This window comes from Equus quagga, chromosome 12 (assembly GCF_021613505.1).
Source record: "Equus quagga isolate Etosha38 chromosome 12, UCLA_HA_Equagga_1.0, whole genome shotgun sequence".
In the NCBI taxonomy this organism is placed as follows: Eukaryota; Metazoa; Chordata; class Mammalia; order Perissodactyla; family Equidae; genus Equus; species Equus quagga.
The window spans coordinates 95381636-95392775 of NC_060278.1; the positions used below are offsets into that span (position 1 = coordinate 95381636).

At 51.7% G+C, this 11140-nt stretch overlaps 1 protein-coding gene across 2 annotated transcripts in view; it reads left to right on the forward strand.

Moving 5' to 3' along the window:
• The window catches only part of TOX2 (TOX high mobility group box family member 2), a 135807-nt gene extending 124945 nt beyond the window's left edge, over positions 1–10862 (forward strand). For both annotated transcript variants that reach the window (XM_046679706.1, XM_046679707.1), the window contains exons 4-9: positions 2801–3040; positions 5525–5752; positions 6217–6297; positions 7132–7527; positions 8176–8303; positions 10569–10862. In XM_046679706.1, the coding sequence (XP_046535662.1) occupies positions 2801–3040; positions 5525–5752; positions 6217–6297; positions 7132–7527; positions 8176–8303; positions 10569–10605 (1110 nt within the window). In that variant the 3' untranslated portion in view covers positions 10606–10862. The remainder of the gene's footprint in view (positions 1–2800; positions 3041–5524; positions 5753–6216; positions 6298–7131; positions 7528–8175; positions 8304–10568) is intronic.
• Positions 10863–11140: the final 278 nt, after the last annotated feature.

Here is an 11140-nt window from a genome sequence, read left to right on the forward strand (position 1 = left end):
CAGAGTAAACATTCTTTCAGATGTCCATGAAAATTTTACAAAAATTGATCATATCCTAAGGCATAATGAAACCCTCAATACCAAACAGATAAAATTCTAGGAGTCATGTTCTCTGACCCCAATAACAAAAGGATACACCCATAAAGACTCTTTTCCAAATAACTTTAGGATAAAAAGGAAAATCAAATCTTTAGTTGTAGAATATTTTTAAAATATTTATATGACGCATCTAAAATCCTTCTCAGGGGAAAAAAACTCATAGTTACAGAGCAGGGCTTCTCATCCTCAGCACCACTGACATTTGGGATACATAATTCTTTATTGGGGGGGGGTGTCCTGTGCATTGTAGGATGTTTAGCGGCATCCTTGGCCTCCACACTAGATGCCAGTAGCACCCCCGTACACACACCAGGCACTTGTGAAACCAATGTCTCCAGGCATTGCCACGTGCCTCCTACACACCAAAGAACTCTGCCCCAGATACTTCTGTTATTAAAAAAGAAAAAGTGGAAATAAGTAAATTGTTTAATTTGAAAAGCTAGATAAAAAGCAATATTTGATACCTGAAGTCAACATTAATAGAGAGGAAGGAAAAATTTAATTAATCATCAGAAAAGTTGTTAAATTGGTTTTTTTAAAAATATAAGAACTGGTTCTTTGGATAGACAGTTAAAAATATATAAACTTTTCAGAAGGAAACATTTAAAAAGCAGTATACATTCACAATACTATAATTGTAAGTGGGGATTTAACTACAGATGCCATAGAGAGGTTAGAAATATGTATGATAATATTATCCCGGTGGTGTGCTGTTAGTGTTAAAATCTGGATGAAGTAGACAATTTTCTGAAAATATATATATAATTTACCAAAACTAAATCATGAGAATATGGAAACTAAAATAGACCTATTAACCATGGAAAATATTGTGAAAATCAATCTTTCAAGAAGCACTGGACCTCAGATGGTTTTATGGATAAACTCTTTTATTTCTTTAAGAAAAATCGAATTTTTAGGTTATTTTTGCTGTTCCAGGACATAAAGAAAAAGGAAAACATCTCAGTTCTTTTTCTAAAGCTGACTGTAACACAAATGCCCACATTTGACAAAAATAACCCTAAAAAAATGAAAATTCAGAGAAACGTAAAAAAGAAAGTTCCTGAGAAATGAAGACACGCCAGACAAATTCAAACAAATACATATACAGGCAAAGAGAGAATGTTAATATCAAATGCCACTGAATTCAAGGCAAAAATGAGACATTTTATAGTAATATTAAAGTTCATCCCATAATGAAGATATAATTGCCAGTTTTCTTTTTGTGATAAAAACCAAGATCAAATTCCTAAAACAAAAACTTCAAACATTAAGGGAGATTTTAATGGAAGCAGAAAAGTTGTAGGCAACTTAGATAAGCCAAAAAGTAAGACAGGAATCGAAATACTACCATCCCCACTGATCGAATAGATAAACGCGATACTGTTATATTAATCTGCCGACACAGCTTACCCTTTGCTTCCCGGAACTGTGGCATAGATACAAAATTTGGACATTTTGGGGTCCTTAGGGAAACCTTAATAAATTCTCAAAGGTGCGAATAGTACAAACCATATTCTTTGATCACTTTTATTACTAGAAATTAGTAGCAAAAGGAAGAGAAACAAACAAAAATTAACCTCTTAGAAATTTCAAAACTTCTGAAATGACTGTTGGATAAAAGAGAGAATTAAATAAATTAAATAAATACATAAAAAACAATAATGAAAACCTTACATGGTAAAGTCTCTGAGAAATGTTCAATCACACTCAGAGGAAAATGTGTAGGAGAAGAAGAAGTGATAAATTTGAGATTTGATTCTTTTGAGGAGAAAAAAAAAATCCCACATAATAAAGTGGAAAACCCATGTGCTTGCCTAATGAAGAAAAACTGAGAGGAAAACACAGATACTCGACATGAGAAATTAGAAGGGGAAAATAGCCACAGATGCAGAGGAAATAAAAATAATTATGAGCATGCAAATTGGTATGCCTCACTGAACAGTGTGTGTGCGTGTTTATAGTGTTTAGGTGAAAAGTACACACTATTCTAAATATGTGTTTAGTGTGAAAAATGCCTGTGTGTAAAAAATAGCCAATTAGAAAATATCATAGGGAATAATTTTAATAAGAAAATTGCTGACCTATAGGAAGAAAAGTGCAAAATTTTATTAAGGAATTTTTTTATGTTATGTATTTAACAAACCTTTATACGATATAGGACTTACTCTGTGCCAGGTGCATTTAATCCTTAACAACACTAGAAGGTAGATTTAATTATTATCTGCACTTTTCAGATGAAGAAACTGAGGCACAGAGAGGTTAAGTAACTTGGCCAAAGTCACCAAGCTGTCAAACACAGTCGGCTTCCAGCATCTGTGCTCTTTGCTCTCATGCTGCATAGTGAATAAATTCAGAGACACACTGGGTTCCAGGAAGGAAGACTCAATATCATAAAATGATCCATTCACAGCTGGACTGAGCTCTCTGGCAAAGGCCGGAATGCTAACCACCTGTGCGGGGTGAATGTCAATAGGATGGTAAACCGTCAAGGAGCCGTAGGCCCCCCGTACGTGCACTGAATCGTGCAAAATAGAATGGGGGCTCGCCCCTCAGGGATCCATGGGGAAACCACAGCTCAGAGTGGAGCCAGCCACCCACCACTTCTCATCCACATGCCCCTCCTCTGGGCGTGATGTGCAGATGTGAAGGGGTGGCAGGGCGGGTCCTTTCTAACACAAAATGCCCTGTCTTCCTCTCTTAGATCCAGGAGATGGTCCACTCGGAGGTTGCTGCCTACGACTCGAGCCGACCAGGGCCCCTGCTGAGCCGCCCGGCGATGCTGGCCAGCCACATGAGCGCCCTCAGCCAGTCCCAGCTCATTTCTCAGATGGGCCTCCGGAGCGGCATCGCCCACAGCTCCCCGTCACCTCCAGGGAGCAAGTCAGCGACCCCCTCTCCCTCCAGTTCAACTCAGGAGGAGGAGTCGGAAGCACATTTCAAGGTACTGTAGCGGTGGAAATGCAAAGCCTTAAGACTGAGCTCTCCTGTCAGCAGGGGGCTGGGCCTCTAGAAGAGTAGAGGAAGCAGACGTAGAATGGGGACAGCTAGTGGAACCCCTGGTCAGCGGGAACGGCACCTATTGGGGTTTGGAAAACCTGGCTTCAGCTGCTAAATTTGCGGAGCATCCTTGACGAGCTTTGCCCCTCTGTGCTCCCAGGGCCTGAGTGTAAAGCAGAGACAACACCAACAGATGTCAAGAGGATGGGTGAGAAAATTCTGTGAAAACATGACGTCTTTTTCCTGAATGGCCAGTGGGTCATTTCAGTGGCATAGATGGCATGGGAAAGATCCTCAGGGTCACGTCCTATGGCCACTTTGGCCTTTTAAGCAAAAATACTCTGACAAAAATGGGCAATCCAGCAGAGGGCACCTCTGGGCAGCACTGACCACATGACAGAGCACTAAAAAAAAAAACCCTCATTGAGGACATGCCCCCCCCCGCCCCCAGCAGCCCTGAAGCCGGGATCATCCTGCCTCTTCAAGCACACGTCAGGCATGAGAGCTCATCACCGTCCAGGCTCTGGTCCTTTCTTTGCACTGACCCCAAATCTGCCTCTCTGTTGGAGAGCATCTTGCTTTACTGGGGCAGAAAACAGGGGCCCAGGAAGGCCAAGGATGGAAGTGATTGCTGGGGGTCTCCCACGGGACTAGTGGCAGAATCAGGACTTGATCCCTCAGCGTCCTGCTGCCCTCAGTATGGTGCCCTTCCTTCTTCATAAGGGCTTCTCACCCTTTTCCGTGGCCTTGCAGAGGCCTGGGCAGTAACCATGGCACCCGCACCATCTACCAGAGGCCCTAACCTCGTGAGCTGGGGTGGGCACCTCTGGGTCCTGGTCCAGCTTCATCCCCAGGATAAGTTGGTCTCTACGTAGGCCACGCAGGGGTGGTTTTTATTTTACAAAAATTTCTAAAACATTTCCCACGGGCCAGACACTGTTCTAAGCGCACAACAAGTAGGAGTCCGTGTAATCCTCATTGCAACCCCATGTGGTAGGTGTCATTAGTATCGCTGATTGGCAGATGGGGAAACTGAGGCACAGAGAGGTTAAGTAACTTATCCAGTGTCACAGAACTAGGATTCAAACCGAGGTGGTTGCAGTCTGGCCCCAGCATAGGTGCTCTTAACCACCTGCAATGCTGCGTCTGCTCAGCTCTGCATCACTTACAGGTGCATTGTGTCCCTTATCCTGCGTTAGGGCCTCCCCACGGTGCTGACAGCACCGAGGCTTGGAGAGGTGCTGGCTGCGGAGGAAGGCTCAGGAACAGAACCGCCCTTGCTACAGACTGCCCCTCACTGTCCCTCAGACATGGAGGCCGAGTCTGTCTGCTGGCCACGGTTTCCTTGGGGTCACCTTCATCTTCTTGGTGCATAGAGCCAGTCTTCTCTGCAGCATGCAGGACCTTTGACCAAAGCCCCTGATCCCTGTGTGGCCTGAGGGTCCTGTCAGTGAGCCCCCGAGGTCTGTAGTGAGCGTTTCCATCCCCTCCCCACCCTGGAAGCCCCAAGTCAGGTGCTTGCACAATTGTGGTCTGGAGCTGGACTGCTCCAGAAGCCAGGTGTCCAGGGTGAGGCCACACCAATGACAGTCACACTAACCTCACTGCCATCCAACCACTTCACAGGGGCCGCAGCGGGCTAAGCCCCCTGCCCCAAGTTGCACAGCTAAAATGCGGTGGAGGAGACTAAGCCTTTGTAATCGAGCATAATATCTGGGGGTTATTTTTGATCATAAGAGGGGTCAACTGTTAAGAAAAGGTATCTATCCAAAACTTGGAAATAGGTCAAAAAACAGTGACTGCACATTATTTCGATGGTGTCCCACAGCATTGTCTAGCAGGCTCACTCAAGACTTCTCTGATTCCCGCGGAGAAGGTACCTGTGTTTTGATTCGTTGTTCGTTATTGATTAGGGGGTTTCACACTCTATGAAGACAGACGTTCACTTGGGGAAAAAGTGACAGAGAGGTAAAGGATTTTTGTCTGATTACAAGGCAAATTAATTTTCCCCTGTAGAGATGCAAATGACTTCTCTCCAGTAGAAAAGATTAAAAATTCCTAAAAGGTATTAACCAGTTTCTCTTTCTCTTATGTTTCTTTGGATCAACTTTACCATCATGCTGATTCTCAATGAGTTAAATAAAAAACCCAGGACTCCTACCCAGGACGTGTGTGTGTGTGTGTTTGTGTGTGTGTGTCCATTTCCGCCCCCACCGAGCGGGTGGTTAGCCCTACACTGTGGCCCAAGCTGCCTGTGTTCAAGCCCGGGGTGGTGGCCAGCCAGCCCCCCGTCATTGCCCGTGCAGTGGGCTGGACAAGCCTGTGGTGGGCCCGCTGAGAAAAGTCCAGCTCTGCCTGAGATTCGGTGGGTCCCACTGGCAGGAGGCCCTGGGCCTCTCTGGTTTTCTGACTCCTCTCACCCTGGCAGATGTCAGGAGAGAAGAGACCCTCGGCTGACCCAGGAAAAAAGGCCAAGAACCCAAAGAAGAAGAAGAAGAAAGACCCCAACGAGCCCCAGAAGCCCGTGTCAGCCTACGCGCTCTTCTTCAGAGACACCCAGGCTGCCATTAAGGGACAGAACCCCAGCGCCACCTTCGGGGATGTGTCCAAAATCGTGGCCTCCATGTGGGACAGCTTGGGAGAGGAGCAGAAACAGGTGAGTCTCCGTCCTTTTCTGAGCCATCCCCTGAGGCTTTGAGGCCCTGGCACCAAAGACAGACAGGAATGTCTGAAACAAGACCTGGCCTCTGGAACTAGCCTCTTGCAGAGGTCTTTACTGGGCTCAGTTTCCCCGTCTGTAAGCTGGGAAGTTAGGTCCCTTCCAATTCTGCTTTTTCCAGCTGCGTTCAGTAGTGACCTTACCATCCTGGACCTCTGCTTCCTCATCTGTCAATTGAGAACAAGCATCTCTATCTATCTTGTCCCTCCAACTCTGACAATCTGAGGTCCAGGCCGGAGCCTTCCTGTCCCCCTGCCCATATGCCTCTGGCCCCCTCTGAAGGGCCTCTGGGGGGAAGAGGGAGCAGAACCAGCTCGTAGGCAAATGCTGGGTGCCAGCTGTGTGACCTCAGGCTCGTCACCCAGCCTCTCCCCGGTGTTGCCCTGTCTTGCATCTTTCAGGCCTACAAGAGGAAGACCGAGGCGGCAAAGAAGGACTATCTGAAGGCTCTGGCCGCCTACAGGGCCAGCCTTGTCTCCAAGGTAACACCTGGGGTTCCTGGACACGGTGCTGGTAAGAGGGGGCCCCCTGCAGGGATGGAGCAAGAACGGAGGCCCACAGTCAACTGAGGCCCACTGAGGTCAACACCATAGGTCTTGGAAAGGATGGGTAAGACCAACGTGGTCACTTCTCAGTGTGCCTACTGTGTGCCAGGCTCATGTGGGGTACTTGACATGCATGTCGTTTCATTTAATTTTTCCAACAAGAACCCAATACTCAGAGGGGTTAAGCAACTTGCCTGAAATTCTCCAGCCTGTTAGGCGCCTGTCCTGGGATTCAAACCCAGTTTTGTCAGTTTTCAAATCTGGCCTTCACTCCTGACCACACCATCTGCCTCCTCAGTCAGCACCAGCGCCACAGGAGGCTCAGTGCGATGGTGGATGTGTGGCCCAAGCAGGGCAGGGGTGTTGTCTGGAAGCTGTTACAGAGGACATGGCTTCTGGGCTAGGCCATAAAGGGCCAAGCAAAGAGTGTTCCATGTCGAGGGAACAGCTCTTGCAAAGGCATAGAGGCTGGGGAGGAGCATCAATAGAGGCTGGCCCAGTGGAATCATTCTGCCTCACTGGCCAGGCTGAGGAGCGTGGGCTCCCCCGCAGGCAGGGGGGCCCCTGGGGTTTAAAGAAGGGGTGGTTGGATGGTCAGAGCCAAGCGTCCTGAGGACCCTGCATGATCTCTGGTTAGTCCACAGCTCTCCCCCAAGGGGCCAGAGAGCCAGCCAGGGGCCATGTCAGTGGCTTGCAAAGCCAGCTGGCCTCACGGCCCACATTCTGGCTCATCCACCTGCTCTGGAGTGACTGGTGTCTGTCTCCCTTCAGAGCTCCCCGGACCCGGGGGAGACCAAGAGCACGCAAGCGAGCCCTCCGGCCAAGATGCTCCCACCCAAGCAGCCCATGTATGCCATGCCAGGCCTGGCCTCCTTCCTGACTCCATCGGACCTGCAGGCCTTCCGCAGCGGGGCCTCTCCCGCCAGCCTCGCCCGGACTCTGGGCTCCAAGTCGCTGCTGCCAGGCCTCAGCGCATCCCCGCCTCCGCCACCCTCCTTCCCGCTCAGTCCCCCGCTGCACCAGCAGCTGCCTCTGCCCCCCCACGCCCAGGGCGCCCTGCTCAGTCCCCCTGTTAGCATGTCCCCAGCCCCCCAACCCCCTGTCCTGCCCACTCCCATGGCACTCCAGGTGCAGCTGGCTATGAGCCCCTCACCTCCAGGGCCACAGGTAAGCAGGGCGCAGTAGGAACTGCCCTTCTGGGACCCCCTGTGGAGAGGGGAGGCAGCTTGGGATTTCACATACTGGGCCTGCCACTCACCACCGGGGTAACCTTGGCCAAGGCGCCTTACCTCTCTGAGCCTCAATTACCACATCTGTGAAATGGGTCTAGTACATCTCACCCAAGATGGACTGGCTGCAGTGAACAGTTGACGAGTTGCCAGACAGACTCTTGACACTCTTAGGGTGTCCCAGGCCTGCCTTCTCTCATCCTCATCCACTTCCACTCTCTGGCCCGAGGGGCTGGGGCCACTGTGGCTTCTGCCAGATCAGCCCCAGCCCCTGTCTGAGCCATCCACAGACACTGTTACAAGACTTGCATGGCCCTGGGAGGTCATTCAGCCCAATAACTCCATTTTACAGATTGGGAAACTGAGGCCCGGACTAGGAAAGGCCCTGAAAGCAAAGTCCTTCACCCACTCCTGCAGCTAAGGGCTGAACTTTTCAAAAGGTGCTCTAGTGGGAAAAGGAAGACGCCTCCCGGTGGAGAGGCAGAGTGGAGATTTTGTGCAAGGGAGGAAGTGTCCCTGCGAACCCCTCAGGCGCATGCACCTCCTGCGCTCTCTCCTTGGCTCACCGGCCTCCTTTCCCTGGCAGGACTTCCCTCACATCTCCGAGTTCCCCGGCGGCTCCGGCTCCCGCTCCCCTGGCCCGTCCAACCCCACAAGCAGCGGAGACTGGGACAGCAGCTACCCCAGCGGGGAGTGTGGCATCAGCACCTGCAGGTCGGTCCTCGCCCCAGCCCCACCACTGTGCGGCCCTGGTCCTGCTGGTGCCAGAGAGGGGGACATGGGATGGGAAGGGCCAGGCCAAGGCAAGGCACTGTCAGCCCCGCGGGAGAGCCTCGTGTGTGCTTTAGGAGAGGACGAGAGTGAAGCCAGGCCCCAGGCGGACTCAGCTGCTCTGTGCAAGGCCCGCTTGGGAAACTGAGGCCCATCTTCCATCTTGCTTTTTCTCCTGCCATCCTGGTTTTTTCCTGAGGGGTTCCGTGTGACATCTACAGAATGTTTTCTGTCTTCGGTCAGGTTCCCTAGGAGCAGAGCCTGAGGCTGCAGGGGTTTGGGTGCCCTCGATGATGATGATGACATGTTGAGGGAGAGCTGGCAGGAGGAAGGGAGAGAGGGAAGCAGGACTGGGCAGGGGAAGGAGCTGAGCGAGGGTGTGGCCTCAGCTGGAGACTCGGTCAGCCCCGTCCAGCTGGGAGCTCTGGGCAGGCATCCACCGGAGACGCCATCCCATCAGGAGCCCAGGGCTTCTGTACCCTGTGTCAGTCAGCCATTGGCTGTGGGCTGCCCCAGAGAGTGTAGCCCCCCAGGTAAGGCAGGTCCCATGCAGCCAAGGGTAGAGGGCAGCCGCGAGGGCAGGAAGGGATCGAGGTGAGCCACCAGGCAGTGTTGACCGCAGCCTGGGAGGAGAGGCCGACTACTGAACTCAAGGGATCGCCGACTTTAGTGGCACCCACACCAGCCCGCAGCCCAGCATCGCCTTGACACGCAGACTCCAGCGCCACTTGGCTTCTCCCTGGTCCTCATCCTCAGGACATCCTCTCCCCTTCAGCACTCTTAGCCTTTCAAACCCACGCTAATTGCCCCTCCTCTAGAAAGTCTTCCTGGATCCATGCGACACCTCCTCCCAGAGTGACCTCATTTTGGCCAGCAGAACAGCAAAACAGAACTGAGAGACCAGGCTTGCTCCCTAACCCCACCAACCCCCACTCCCATTCCCCTGGCAGGAACTAATCCTGCGGCTGTGCCTGGGAACTGTGGTGCCAGGCTGCTGCCCCTGCAACAGCTCCACCCCTTGGGAGGTGGGACACTAACGTTTGGTGGACAGGTGGCCATCTCTGCCGCAGGCCAGCTGCCCCAGCCCTAGCTCTCGGCCTTCTGGCTCCTCCCCTGCCAAGCCTGCCAGCGAGCCAGCACACCTGGCACGGGCCCCAACTTCTGTGCCCGGCAGGAGAGTCTACCGGCAGGCGGCCTGAGCTCAGCAGGAACTCCCATCCCCCCCTCCCCCTCACCGCAGTTTCCCTCCCCGAGGGTCAGAGTGTGGAGGTCGGGGGGCTCCTTCGTGGACAGCCCAGAATGTCAGAGCTTCCCCAACATGGAGGGGCGACGACAGCAGTGCCCTATTTCATTCATTTATTTTAATTGACATATAATCGACGTATAGCGTTATGTTCGTTTCAGAGGTACAGCAGAATGATTTGCAGTTTGTGCACGTTGTGGAATGATCACCACAGTAAGCCTAGATATCATCCATCAGCACACATAGTTAATAACTTTGTTTTCTTGTGATGAGAAATTTTAAGATCTACTCTCCTGGCGAGTTTCAAATAGCAATACAGTATTGTTACTGCAGTCCCCTTGCTGCCCATGACACCCCCAGGACTTAGTTATTTTATAACTGGAAGTTTGTACCTTTTGACCCTCTTTTCCTGTTTCACTCAACCCCCACCCCACCTCTGACAACCGTCAATCTCTTCTCTCCGTCTATGAGCTTGTTGGGTTTTTTTATTCTCCACATAAGTGGGAACATAGGGTATTTGTCTTTCTCTGTCTGACTTATTTCACTCAGCGTAATGCCCTCGAGGTCCATCCATGTTATCACAAATGAGCGCCCTATTGCAAAAACATAAAAAGCACCTGCCGGTCTTTAATTCTGTTTGAAATTTATACGTGAAACACTGCAACCAAAAACTGAGCTGAGAGCCCTGGCCGTGTTGGAACTGGCTTCCATGAAGGACAGACACACTGCTGCCACCTTCCCCCCAGGGTCCCGGGAGGGGTGTTAGGTTCTCCCCAGTGCACAGTCAAGGAGGGACCAGCACCTGCCCCTCACTCATCCTCAGGGGGGCAGCGGAGTCCAGGGTAGGGTGAAGGGCTAGTGAGCGGGTGTCCTGCGGCTGCCCGGGGCCCTGTGTCCAGGCCCCTGAGGGCCAGGCACCTGGGTGGGGTCGCCTTGGCTCTGACAGCCCCTCCTCTCTCCCACAGCCTGCTCCCCAGGGATAAATCGCTCTACCTCACCTAATCCCGCCTCCCCCTCCTCCCTGAGGCTTGCTGGAAGGGCACTGCTCAGAGCCGGAAGGGCCAACAGCAGAGAAAAGGCCTGGGCAGAAGCAGGGTGACAGAGAAGAGAGAGCAGTGACATGCCAATGCCCCAGGGCTGAGACTCTCCCTCGACCTCCCACCAGACCGCAGAGGCAGCCCGCCGCCCGCCGCCAGCCCAGAGAACCTGCAGGAACCTTCCGCCCCCTGACCTGCTTGCTCCAGGGTTACTGTGGCCCCCGCTCCTCGCCCTGCACACCGTACCCCATGTCTGGACGTCTGGCCCCAGCCCACGCGCCTGTGGGCTGCCCCTGGAGGGGTCGCTTACCGACAGAGACCCACCCCGAGATGCCTGGGGCAGGGGCCAGCCCAGCCACGGACGTGCAAATGCGGTTTTACAGTGTGAACAAAAGATTATGACCCTATGAACTGTTGGCTCCGTGTAAGTAGTTGACTAAGTGTTTTAGAACTGTGCTGAAGACATCTGTAAGATTATTTTGTGGGGGGAGAAAAGTAGT